The following is a 14,532-nucleotide window of genomic DNA, read 5'->3' as shown; positions in this document are numbered from 1 at the left end:
ATAATGTTATAGCTGACGTTAAGACGAATTCGACGACCTACTATATTATAATCTTGAGCTCGTAAATAACGCTGAAATAGTATTTTCACATCCCACATGGAATATTTGCAAAATTCTTTTTCTGTACATGTTGCACTGAAAACATACAGGGGTTATGATTGCACCCCAGTACACGCATACACAGGGTTAATGTAAGAATCATATGTACGCAGAGTGAAGCTTGAAGTAGGTTTTTCTACGTAGGTTGGAGCATTTAAATGGGAATCGTATGAGCTACAAAAAAATGTATTATAAAAAGACTTTTTAAAAACCACAGTTATATTAAAATGCACTAAAAAAGAGAAACTAATTTTTTTCCTGGTTCTCGAAAAAATTTAATATTTTAAATAAAATCATGACATTAGTGACTATAAAAATAAAAGCGTGGAGCGCCCATGAACATTACGTCAATATAGTTTAGCGCTCCACGCTTTTATTTTTCTAGTCACTAATGTCATGATTTTATTTAAATTTAGATAGCACAACGAACTGCTTTCATGAGTCGACGTCAAGTTGTTTCTGTCGGTCGTTTCCTAAATAAATGGAATTGTTGGGAATCATAGTGGTCGGTCCACACATGAATTCAATTCCGGCGCCAGGTCAGGAAAACGAGAAAAAGATTTCGCGGAAATCGTAGAAAGAGATTTTTCCGCAAGAGATTGGTTGGATTCGCCGATGCGACAAGTAATATTTCAGACGTTCCTGCAATAGCCGGCGCGCGAAAGTAGCATAAGTTGGTCATCGTCAGACCTCGGTTAAAGCGGGGGATCATTCGGTTGAATCGGACTGTTTTGGGAGGGAGCAGCTGGGCCCTAGCTGAAAGAAATAGTCGGTGGAAACGGAGGGGAACACGAGATTTAGAGAAAAACGAACCGTGGAGGGATTGACAAACAGATCAATCGCCTAAGGTTTTACGTATGCGATCCTCTTACCTAGCGATTTGTTCCGCTGGCTTCAGGAGGACGACGTCTACATTTGAATGCGATACTAAGCGATTGCACGTACCGTGGCATTTATCACCGGCGAAATCTGTCGTTCCTGCGAACGCCGTCATTTCGAGAGAAAGAGTGGATCAAACGGAAATACTATCATCGTGGTAGCCGATAAAAAATGTATTGTAATCATACGTTATCATCTATAAAATAATTTCGTTTTTCGTGTAGAGATGGCTTTGCTTCCATTTGTTCCTCGTTACACGAACTGAATCTCGTTGCCAAATCGACACAGTGGTAAAAGATCGATGAAATAACAAGTCAAACAATTATTTTTCAATGTTTTCTTTTATCACCGCAAAGGTGAAAATGCAGTGCCCGAAAGAAAACGTTGTGTTCTGTTTACGGAGAGAATATACCATCGGATTACCATTTCATTCGCTTTTTTCAACATTGTTTAAGCGGTGCAAATTTAATTTCAAATAAAGTCGTAAAAAGTCATATCACTTAATGTTTGCTAATAAAAAGCAGAAATTCTACGAGCATGGTATCCTCAAATTACTTGAAAAATCGTAAAAGATCATAGAACAAAATATTATAAAACTTATTCTAAATAGTAAAAAATTCGCTTTCATTTTCCGAATTTGTGTGTGTGTGATCTCATATGACATTTATCAAAGACAAGTCGTAAAGAATTTTTCTATGGGAAGACATTATTGAATTATAAAAATTCTGATGAGAGAGTTACGTTTCAATAATACATACCACTTCGCAGGAAGAAAGTTTTGTCGAACATTTTAAAGGCTCAATAATTTCAAAGACATTCTGGAGCTATCAGATTCACACAGCTTCTTCCCGAAGAAGCGGGAGATATATTCCTCTGGCAATAGGCAAGCTTTCGACAAGCTGCCGCATAAATGCCCCCACTCTAAAAGGCTGTCACATTGTGACATCTGTCAGATTTCATTTCCAGACTCCTCCTGTGAGCCTAAGAGCGAGAATCTCGACAAAGAAGTCGAGGACTGTAAAAAAACCGTTCGAGACATCCATGTGAAACATTTTAAGCGAAATACGTTTATTTACTGGCCTTATCTGTATCGATCTAGCGCCAATATTGCGAGTATATGTAGTTTGAAATTACGTAAGCTTGGTCAAATACGTATTACCGAGTCGGTTAATATTTACCGCAGCACAATATCAACGGCAAATAATCAATTACATGTATTTATCTCGGTTATTGGCGTAACACGAAATTTTTATAAAAATCGTGTTCCCGTTAAAGATATGACTATTGATGCTGTTATAAAAATAGAAATTATCTATATCAATTGCATGAAACTGGTGCCAAGCAGAAGTTTCTTTCCTTTTTTGAATTACTTCGAAAAGCAGAAAACAATACGATAATCACATCTCTAGTTCTCTTTCGAATTCGTTAATGGAAGTTACAATTTGGAGGATTTGCTTGAGTCTATAAATAACATTTAAATTATAAATGCGATTCCTCGTGTGAGCCAACAACAAACTTTCGAATTCCGATATTTGCAAATTTTTTGTATCGTTAAACGAACGGAAAAATTTGTTTACAAGGACACGGTACGCTTACCCTGAAAATGTTTTCCCCATTAATATGGGGAAGACCAGCACGGAGCGTAAAATTCGTGTATTTAAAATGAAACATAACGTTTTGCAACGTATCTGAGGCCAGAAATATTTTCATGCACGAACCATGACATCGAATCGCGTTCGAACGTGTCAAACGCAAAAAAAAAATTTTTTATCTGGAAACAGGATTGATAGTAAAAGTTGCCGGGGCCCACACACCGACACGGGTGCACATTAAAATTGATCTTTTTTTTTTTATTTCACATCTCTACCATCACTTCGTCGAACACGTCTCTTCGATAAATGTTCGTACAGCGTCGAAAAAAATGCAAATTACACCTGGCTCTCTTCCTGCCCAATATTTTTTTACACGATTTTTTCAACACGTTTTACTCAGAGTTACACAACTTTTTTTCAACACATCTCATTCCCGGTTTGGCGATTTTTTCACGCGGATAAAAGTGATTTCGCTCCAGCAGGAAGAAAATGAACACGCTGCACTATAATAAAAACACGACGGTGAATAAATTGTGTCGAGTTTTAGGAAATTGTTGCTTCTTTTCATTTAGTTTAACACATTAATGCTTACGTACTTTTGTATTTTATAATACCATGATGCAGAATTATGATTTAGTCCAAATTAATTTCAACTATTGCGAACCATTTTAGAAAATGAATGAAAGCTTTTTACCGAACTTATCAATATCTGAGAATTTATTTTGTATTTTGCACAGTAAATTTCCAAAATTTTTGTTGCCTAAATAAAAACATCGTTGATGCTCACACAGTATTCATTTCTATAACAATTCTGAAACGACCAAAATGATAACAGCCTCTGCTTTCATTTTCTCTCAGTTAATTTGTTTCGTTTTTAAACGTTCGGAATTAAATAAATGCGAATGTTTTTATCGAAGAACGAAATGGAGGTATTTCAGTAATCCGATTGATTTTATATGTTTATTCGTTCTAAAAGTCATGCAATACTGTGGTATTTTGTATTATGTTTTATATTTTGTATATATTTTGTATATGAATGACCCATCAACAAAATTATTTACATTAGAAGCATAGCCTCGTTGAATAACATCCATTTATAATAGTAACAATAAAATAGATTTTTCCCAATGAAAGTTCCAATTCGGCGCACAGTGGAACGACGATTTTGAAAAAAATGGAGTAAGCGAAAGCATAAAATCTATTTCCCCCGACCAGCATCCGGCGAGCGAAGGAGAAAGATTGAGGAGAGAGAGAGAGGGAAAGGAGCAATGTAATTAAGCGCTTTCGGACACGAACAATTAGGTGGAAAAAGAACGAGCACGATCCGGTGCGCGGAGGCGAAGGGATGGGTTCGGGCATAAAAAAGCACGCGAAAAGTCGACGGAAAAAAGACTTCCGGGGATGCAGAAGGCATTATATAAATTCAGAGCGACCGGGCGTCGTGGGATGGACGCGTCCCATCCCTAATGGGTCCAACCATTATGACAATTGCATCCGACGCGGATATATATATATAAAACTAAACAAAAAACACCGGAAGCAAGACACGGTCGCGGCAACGATATGCTTCCATTTTTTGGAGCGCGAAGGAACGGGTCGGTGCGAGGATAACAGCAGATATCCGGCCAACTAAAATGTCTCCGTCTAAAAGCTGCAATTGAACTCCGACGATCCGCGGTTGTATGCATTATCTCGTCGCAAGCATGCAATTAAAACGTAGACTTGCAGAGCCCGATCGAAAATACCGAAACCCGGCTGAGGTCGATATCGTATATCAATATTGCGATTTCCAAGTGTCACGAGAAATAGAAAAAACGCCCCGGGAACAAATAAATAAAAACAACGGAGAAACTACGAAAGGGTAGAAAGGGGAGAAAGGGTAAAGAGAAATAGAAAATTACTTTTTCATGTAGTATCGCGCGGTTCTTCCCTCTTTCAAATTGATTTATACATCGGGTCGTTGGCATTTGCATGCCCTTGGTAGGTTGGAGGTTCGGCAAAAAATACACAGAGAGATCCCGATTCGTAAATATCGCGTTGCCGACTGGAAAAATATTTGTTTTGCCGTTCCAGCGACGTACCCCTTCGACCGCGACGCGGCGCGGCGCGTCGTGTCGTTCCACCTTCCTCGAGGACTCCTCTTAAATTTGCTCACAGTTATGCCGGATCGTTCGCTGGCGAATGCAACAGTTCCAGGTACCAGCGATAAAGCTGTGATTCACGTTTCGTGCCTGGTCTCGCCCCATTCGCTCACCCCTTTTCTTGCTTCTCTCTCTCTCTCTCTTTCTTCATTTCTCTTTCCCTCTCTCCCTCTCTTTCCTCAATCATCGTAGCGCACTTTGCCTATCGATGGGCGTCGAACTACGCCCCCGCACTCGCTCCATAACTTTCCCGTAATGTCTGCACGCTCGCGCGAGGCACCCGCCCGATTAAATCGCATACTGATATCGGCAGACCAGGAAATTTACAGCGAATACGCTGCGACGTCGCTCCCCGTGTCCCGCGAATTTTAATTGGATGTCTCTGCCGCGACACGCCACCTACGGACGTCTCTGTCTGAGAATTACAATGCCTCGTTGCTGTTCCGTTCTAATTTCGTGCTGTTTTTCGAATAGAGGTTACGGCTTTTGGCATTACAGCGAGGTCTTGTCCATCCGAACGCATTGGTGAATAAACTAGTCAAGTAATGAATTCTGGCAATAATGATTCACGATAGCCGATATTGCTGAAAGTTCACCTGAGGGAACCAACAATTTTTAGCTTTGTTTTCATATAATCCTATAAATTTTGAAAATGCCGAAAATTCATGTTTTAACCTGAGGAATCCACTGGTTCAAAAGTTATGCGTCCTTAAAGTTCAGCGATTATTGAAATGTTACACTCCGACTACAACAGCAGATATGTATTGCAAAATGTGTAATCTGTATTTTGTGTAGACTGGCCTTTATGTATGGTAAAATTTTAAATTTATAGTTCGTGTGGACTTTAATTAATTTGGTTTCGTTTCTGTTTCATTTTATACCTCGTTCCTGTTTTTCCAAACATTGGCGGTTCGTATAAATTCTCGTTGGTACTAATACATGTGCTTTCCTCTATTTTCAGAGTGTGACTGGTTGTACGAAGACACCGAGTGCCACGACGGATGTGTGCTAGCCAGTCCCGGACATCCTGGCCTATATCCTCCCAACAGCCGATGTCTATACTTAATTACTTCCAGCCCGCGAATGTCCATCGCAATTAACTTCACCGGCGTGCTTCTCCCTGCCAAGTAAGTAATCCATGCGACAAATACATTTCCGAGTGGAAATTGTCCGATTAAATTCTTATTTCTCGGGCTATGAATTTCCATTATCCAATAGTTCAACTGTGTCCAACAGTGCTCGAATAATTTGCGAACACATGCTATCATAATGAATATATATATATATTAATATATATATAATAATATATATATATATTCCAGTTAGTTTTATAAAGTAATGTAAAATATAGTTTCAAGCATACAAAATGAATCGCACAAAGCTTGCCACTTTTAGCCATTTTTTTACAAACTTTCTCAAAGTTTAAAAAGCCTTTATTTGATGTTTTACATTGAACATTGACACAAATTTTAAAAACCTTTTACTTGATGTTTTGCAGTGAATATTAAGACAAATTAATTTTATCCTGAATTATAGCATTTTGTCTTCTAAAATGAATATCTTCGATTTTGAAGATTCGTAGTGTCGTTGTAGAAAAAGAATTTTTTCAGAATATTAAACTTGAAAAAATTACTTTTGATCGGTTTTTCGTGGTTTCTAGACCGCTGCACTACGCGGCGTGTACTATCGAGGCAGTCCTCGTACAGTACTCGTAACAGAAGTGTGAAAACGCCGGTGGGTGGCGCAGATAAAGATACGCGTCTCGTTCACGATAATTTCCATAAATAGCGTTTCCAGTCGGCGACAGAGATTTCTGGCGCCCGACACGTCCGCAAATATTTAAATAACGCTTCCGTCTCTCGGGGGATGAAAGTATCGTCGCGTCTTCGCTGAGCTCGTTCCGTGGTCGGTACGCGCGGCTAAGAGTCTGCCTTCCGCGACGGTAAATTGTACATTTTAATGTCACGACGCCGCGCGCTGCGCCGAGCGGGAAAACCAATTTCGCCGGATGCATCGCCGGTCTGCGGTAGAAGTTCTTCTCGCGGCGCCGAAAGTGTTTCTCGCGAGAATCCGGTACACACAGAAATGTCACGAGCCAATACGTTTTCGTTCGTTCCGAGCCACGGAACTCCTTTGTGCGAGTCTGGAGAATGCGTGATACTATGCAGCTCTGATAATGCGCATCCTCGATACTCGAATCGTGCTGCTCTACGAAGGAATATATGTATGCACTTCTCTTACATTAGACGAAATTTCTATTGATAAAAATGTGAATAAGTAATTTATTTTGGAATTTATTATACGGGATTATTTTGAAGGTTGGGACAGAGCTTTTTCCACATTAACGCACTGGAAACACCAATGTCATGGTTGTCAACTTTATTTCTGTTTATAAACTAACTTTTCATGAGCATTAGAACTATTAGAAGCAACAAGTCGTGTTCAGTGTAGCTGTGCCAAGCAAAGGCTAAAAATATGTCCCAAAGATTTATTGTGTTTCTTATTGATTCATTTTCAACCGAAAATTTTTCGACCCTGTTTGCTAAATATATCTAATAATCCAATTTAATAATTTAAAATTTAATGTAGTTTTTAAACGTGCAAAAAGAATTTTGTGCACTTATAGCGATGTGAATTTGTTTTTTTTTTGTGTTTTGAAATGGCGTTTTTTTGTAGAGGTTGGGACACTCGTGCCGTATATGTTGGGATACGAACTTTTCTCTCCTTTACCATGCATATACAGGGTGTCCTAAAATTCCTTCAACAGCCGGAAATGGGAGGTTTCTGAGATCATTTGAAGCAACATTTTCCTTTGCAAAAATGTTATCCGCGACTTTGTTTAGGAGTTATTAACGAAAAACAGTCGGCCAATGGACAGTTGGCGCGCCAAGCCGATTTTTCCAACTCGCGTCTAGGTCGCGCTCCGATTGGTCCGTGTTTTTCGTTAATAACTCCTAAACAAAGCCGCGGATAACATTTTTGCTAAGGAAAATATCGCTTCAAATGACGTCACGAATCTTTCATTTCCGGCTGTTGAAGGAATTTTGGGACAGCCTGTAGACGTCATTTTGATGGATGGGAACCATGTTTTAAGTGTTTTTATGTAAAATAATCAAATTGTTAAGACAAGGACTGTCTCGTACTTAATTGATGACACAACCAATAGGGCTTGGTGAAATGGATTAATATTTCTTCTTAAATCATTGCATTCTTATAGAAATCTCGTCGACTGTATTTTGCAGCAGCAACTTGTTTGCAACTCCTCGAGAGTTTTTCTCCTCTGGCCCGTCGTTAGGGGGAACTTCGAAACTCGGCCCCCGCTGATTTTACGCGCGAGTTCCGGAACTAATTTGAAAGTCGAAAGGCGCAACTGCTCTCGCAGATATATTGTTAATGCGATCCTGTTTCGATTGTCCGTGCCGTACTCACCGGCGGCGCGGCGCGGTGGGCACATATCGCGTAGAACTTGCCGCATAGCTCTCGCTTGATCTGTTCGACGAAACTAGGTAAACCAAATTCCAGTACTCTGAAAGTCAATTGACACGATTCAACGGATTCCCCGCAGTGTTTCCGGAAGGTATTCTAACTCGCCGAAATTTGACACCAAGAATCCAGTATACTTTGGTTTCGCGTCCCTACGGTGGAACTTATCAAACTCAATATTAGCAATGGAAACGTTCGGAGCCGACTGCCGAGCGGATTAATTTCAGAGACGTCGTTTAATCCCCTAGCATATACAGTGACTCCCACTAATATTCGGACACTCTTAAAAACACCATAACTATCTAAATATTGGACTATACGATTTGAACTTTTTTGGGAAGCTAGAGCAATTAGTTTACTACAGGACGTGAAAAGAAATTTTATCAAAAATTGCATTTGGTCGGAATTGTCGAGAAAATACTAAAAGTTGCATTCTTAAACTTTTTCATGCGGGCCTATATTGAAATTTTAAAAAATACGTTTTGTGGATCTGTGTCAATTATATGCACTGTAAAAGTTTCATAGAAATCGGTTGATGCGGGAAAAGACGACAGGCATTGAAAGATGTAAAAATCCTTACAACTACTGCAGTTGGAGGCCGAAAATCGTGAAAAACTGCCATTTTTGTAGCTCATAGCAACGTCGACCGATTTTGATAAAATTTTCAGAATATGTTTAATTGATGCAGATCTGCGAAACGTGTTCTCTAAATTTTCCATATAAGCCCACATAAAAAAGTTTAAAAATACAAATTTTAGTATTTTCTCAGTAATTCCGACAACTTGCAGTTTCTTTCAAAAATTTTTGTCACATTGTGTAGCAAACCAATTGTTCTGACTTCTCCAAAAATGTCAAGTCGTATGTTCCAATGTTAACAATGTTATGGTGTTTTCAAGAGTGTCCGAATATTAGTGGGGAATCACTGTAGTTGAAATCTGAGACTGTTACATAAAATACAGACGGTATTCAATGGAACGTTCAACCAACAATGAGCGAATAAAGATGAAAATACTGTAACGAGGATGAACGCCTTGCCTTCAAATAACCTGAGTAGACTCCTTCAAGTCTCCTGAGTAGACTGCAGATTTTATGCATTTATGGAACAAAAGAGCAGATGCAATTCAAAACAATGGTAAGGTTGAAATGATTTAAGAATGCCAATCTATTATTTCCAGCTTGTTAAAACGATTCAAGTAAGAATGAAATGTGGCTCCAGCCTTTTGCAATTGACCGAGACAATTTTTATTTTGCATAAAGATCCGCAGTCTACTCATGAGTTTCGAACAGCAAACTTGATTATTTTTAACAGTCCACCATAAACTCGTATTGTAATAGCAATCTAATCATTCTACATTGTGTTTCGAGCGTCAAATGCATTATCCTTTTATTATTATAAATTGTAAGACGAGAGGTTAAAGGTTCTTTGAATATTAATGGTAGTCAGAGAGCGTATCTCAAGACTTTTGCGAGTGGGTATACGGTTCGACAACGAGCACGGGAAGGCACGGCTATCAATTACAGTAGATAACAGTTTCTAGAACCAATCCCCATTAATTTCGGCGGATTCGCTGACGCTAGAACTATACATGATCCCGTGTATTGTCGATCTGGGTTAAGAAGCGGCGCTTACGTCGTTAATGAGCAGAGACTTGATACTCCAACACGACGGAGTAAGTAGGTCGTGATTTGATAGACTGCCGCTGACTTTTCACAGTCTGCGCGAAGATTTTGCGACTCCATCGAAATTCCCGTGCATACGCCCGGCTCGGCGCTAAAGGAGCTAAAGTTACTCGCCCAGTAAATTGTCGAAGTTCGAAAACAAGCGGTAACGAGAACCGAGAAACGACGACGCTTTATATCTATTCGGTGTGCTACGAAATACGAAACTAATTAGAGCACGCACCTTTCGAGAACAGGGGAACGGGGCGATGAAGGAAGACAGAGAGAGAGAGAGAGAGAGAGAGAGAGGGGGAGAGAATAAAGGAGTAAGGCCAAAGCACAGCGAATAAGGTGCACGGGTGCACACCGGATAGAACATATATGCATATTTCTGCGTTGCTATGCAAGTAACTGGCGCGTTAGTGGGCCGAACGAAGCAGCTGGCTCTCCGGTAGTTATAGACCGTTGTACTCCAAGTGGCTCGAATTCTCGTGCGAAGTTATATATTAATCGTTTTACACTTCGATGTCTCGGTAGTTCACTCGATGTACGATTAATTCCTGGGAATTGGTGTTTGCAAGACTCCCAGATTGTTTGAACACGCTTTGGGGGAAGAAAGCCGAATCGAGAAGTTTGTTTTCGATAGAAGTACTGCTATCTTCTTGCGGAAAAATTTCGATTTGATTAATGACGACAGTCTCAATTGATTAGCTCATATCGTGTTTTACTTCGTGTAAATAAATGGTGTCTCAAAATGACCTAACATTTTAAATAGCGCGCTATTGCTTTTTGTGGCGAATTTAGAGTATGTACTAATCGTTGACAACTGGCATCAGGAAGTATTGAGGTTTAGGCATTGAGAATTACACGATCAAGCAACGCATAGAAATTGTGAAAATTCACTACAAAAAATGGTGAAAATTTTGCAGAGACGGTCGTCACTGCAAATCAATATGGCGGCGCCCTTACCCGTCAAAAATGCTCAACTTTAAGCGACCGTAGCTCCTCAACTATTGATCCTAGAGGATCAAAACTTCGATCTGCATGCGCACCGGGTACAAATCTACTGGATTACATAGCATATACATAATTCGCAGGAGAATGGTACTAATTTTTAGTCCAGTAAAGTAGTTTCCCCTACAACTAAATTCGGGGGACCCGAAGGGGGCGAAGAGAAAGTTTTCGATTTATACGGGATCGAGTAATCGAGATTCTACAATGTCAGGGGTTTGAATGCTCTGTGACCAAGATTAGCGGTTCCACAGATGGCAGCGGTGACTGTGTAGAGGATATTCAGCTCCAACCCAGCTAAATGTGAACACGACAAAAAAGATACATTCGGTATTCGTCGGAGAAACCGCGTAATCCGTGCACAGTGAGCCGAAAGCGAGCAGAAGGTATAGAGTGGAAGGAATAATCACGATACAAGCGGGCGATGTAAGCGCAGCGGCCGCTTCACAGCGCGCAACGACTAGGTTTTTACGACACCGACTGCTCGAAAGCACTTCCATGCGAGAAGCAGACGTCAAAAGTACACGGCGAGCACTTCCCTTCCCCTTTGAAACGCGAATATACGCGTTCGTTCTCGTCCATTCCGCGCGCCCTTTTGCTTTCGTCGGCTCGCGCGACGCTCCATTCTTCGCCGCGACGGACAAAGCTATTGAAACCGACGCGCGGCGCGGTGGATCAACGCGCGGGCGCGCGCGGTGGCGGCTGCTGCTGCTGCTGTAATCTGTCGAAGACTTCTCACGGAAATTTTGAATCCGATGAAGTGGCACGCCACCGTACTTCCCAGCTCAAAAGGATCTCTCCTCTCGACCCTGTCGAATGGCCCGCCTACAGTCCCATTGATCCCTTAAGCTCGTTTGCCTCGCGATCTCCGTTGTGATCCTTAATTACAGAGGACGCCAACTCCACGGATAAAGAACCGGTGAAAAAGTGCCTCTGATGCGCGAGTCCTTACCCTCTACGGCTTGTCTCTTTTCTCTTTTATCTCTCTCCTTTTTCTTTCTTCTACCGCTTGACTCATTTTACTCCGATGAATCCCGCAGCTCGCGTTGCTCGCTTAACGAGGATAAGGAGATTAATAATAATGCGTTACTACACTATTATTCTAGCGAAATCCAATGACAGAAGAGAGTGGATAGAGAAAAATCACACTTTCACCGAGCCATGACTTCTTCGACGGACACTTTCCATTTTTCTACATTTCGAAAATGGTGGATTTTCGAGAAATAGAAATTCCATAAAAATGAATTCGGTAATTATGGAGAAGAGGGTACACCTCGTCGATTTTGATCAAACTCAAATATGTATCTTGTAGAACTTATAATACTAAGCAAGTTTTTCCTGTACGTGTTACCGCCGCTCGGTCTTTGTTTTCGAGATGTTTATAAAAATAGTTTTCGTGCATTTTCGTTTGGTCGAGTTACGTCCGGCTTAGGTTTGGGTTTATTTCCGTCGTATCATGGTAGAATCCTTTTGCACGCCTCACATTTTAGTTTGTAAACACGGAGAGGCAAAAAATACAACTTACAATTACGTTAGCTATTCCAGACCGTATACTTCAGTAAATGACACACCTTTGTTCAGTCCATTTAGCAAGGGGAGTATACATTACACAATGAAGGGTGCAATATAATTGTAAGTTGTATTTTTTTGTCTCTCAAAGTTTACAAACTGAAACGCGAAACATCTAAAGGCATTGTGCCATGTGATACGACAAAATAAACCCAGATCCAACTCAAACCAAACGAAAGAGCACGAAAACTATTTTCATAAATATCTCGAAAACAAAGACCGAACTGCGGCAACATGTATGTACAGTGAAATGTTGTTCAGAATGATGACTGTGACAATATACTTCAAGATTATCAAGATCGGTGAATTGTGCAATTTTCTGTATAATTACCAAATTGCGTAAGGGTGCTCTCAAATTTTTGTGTTTTACCTATTCATTTCTGCCATGATAAATTGTTACGTTAACCTTCACTCTGCGTACATATAATTGAATCATTTCAATTTCTTTAATCATGTGTGAAACATGTTATAGATAGATATAGATATTCCTAAGAGAACTTTTTACAAATTGTCCAACCGGCAACTTTTCATGTAACAGTGAGGGACGAAAGTATTCGTACACCCTTTTTTATAATTGTACCAAATAACCTGATTTTTTATAATCAATTAGAAGCATTGATTTATGAAATTATATGCAAAAAACACCCTTATACGCAGACTGAAAGCTCTAATAGCATCGCACAAACTACATTTGTATAAAGCTTCAACATTTTTTGAATTCTAATGCGAATCTTCCTTTGTTAGACTTATTAATAAGCATTTATCGCATACACTTTACAGGAGTAAAGTAACGATCTATCTTTTATTGGAAACTTTTGTTGGAACTTATTGGAAACTGTCTCGAAAACAACCTATTATAATTACGAGACCCGTGATGCAGTATCTAGTTGTCAGTAGTATCCATACATTTCCAAAAAAAAACGACAACAAAGTTTGCCAGACAGCGCGTCGTTGCCGAATATAATTTATTCTCATTTGAAACTGTTGTCGTTACGTCCGCCCTTTTTGCTCTGTCTCGTACTCGTTTTACGCGTTCCAAGCAATATTGGCCGCGAACGAGCTGCGGACCAACGGCATCCAACTTATTATAAAAAGTTTAAGACAATCGTTTCCGGGGACAAATTGAAACTTCCGTTCGGCGGTTCCGCGGTATTTTCGCCAACCCCGCAAACAATGAAACAATTACAATCGTTAACCCCTGTTGTTATTATTTTTATCCGGCGACGAGACCGCTCGATGGCTGTGCTTGCAAGTTGAAAATGTACGCGCCAGGTCGTTCGGAATTCCCGCCACGTCAGCCGGCGGAAAAATATATAAGACCCTTCGGGAGTTTCTTTTTGACACTTCACGCATCGTTATCCTCTGTGTTTCGAAATCAAACAGACTTGAATGTTCCGCGAATCCCCTTTAATTTATGGGTTTGTTTCTCGGTCAAATTAAATGAAATTTTCATGAAATAGAAAGGACGCAACCATAGTACATACTATTCATACGATTCAAATCAGCAATATTATTTTTCGTTATGAAAACTCTTCTACGGCATATATTTTAAATAATTGACAACCTTTGCATTACACCATAGTATATGTTTCAATTAGTGTCATTCGAATCACAAACTTTCAAAGTATAGCATACTCTCGCGAAACTGTTCTCTGGAACCCGAGTTTGTTTTCGGATACCCAATCTAGCGAAAGCTTTCCTCTTTGCACGACTCCATTTTCAAAATTTGCGGAGCTTCGCGGGAAAGTTAGGCGATATTGAGATACACCGACAATTGATTTTCTCAGAGGGATTTTCTGCTGACACCAGTTCCGCAAGACCATACTTTATCGTTTTCTTGTACTATATGACTAACTATATCACTTGTAAATGATTGATATCTGTCAGAACATTCGCGATTACACATTGTATCATCCTATCATTTTTATTAATCTATCTTTCTGCAAAATAAAAATTTTCTGCATCAAGCAATATTTAAATTAAAACAGTATATCCTAAACTAATCAGTTTTCGATTAATGCATTTTTATCGAGAATGAAAAGCAGTGCATTAAAAAAGTGTACGGTTCCATTAAAAAAATCAAGGTTGACCTTCAAAAG

At 39.8% G+C, this 14,532-nt stretch overlaps 1 protein-coding gene across 8 annotated transcripts in view; it reads left to right on the top strand.

Moving 5' to 3' along the window:
- LOC143221995 (cubilin) overlaps positions 1-14,532 on the top strand; it is a 380,302-nt gene that overhangs the window by 252,864 nt on the left and 112,906 nt on the right. For all 8 annotated transcript variants that reach the window (XM_076447780.1, XM_076447777.1, XM_076447782.1 and 5 more), the window contains one exon: positions 5,673-5,838. In XM_076447780.1, the coding sequence (XP_076303895.1) occupies positions 5,673-5,838 (166 nt within the window). The remainder of the gene's footprint in view (positions 1-5,672; positions 5,839-14,532) is intronic.

This window comes from Lasioglossum baleicum, chromosome 3, assembly GCF_051020765.1.
Source record: "Lasioglossum baleicum chromosome 3, iyLasBale1, whole genome shotgun sequence".
Taxonomy (NCBI): Eukaryota; Metazoa; Arthropoda; class Insecta; order Hymenoptera; family Halictidae; genus Lasioglossum; species Lasioglossum baleicum.
The sequence above is the reverse complement of the archived record's forward strand: the minus strand, read 5'-3'. Positions and strand labels throughout refer to the sequence as shown.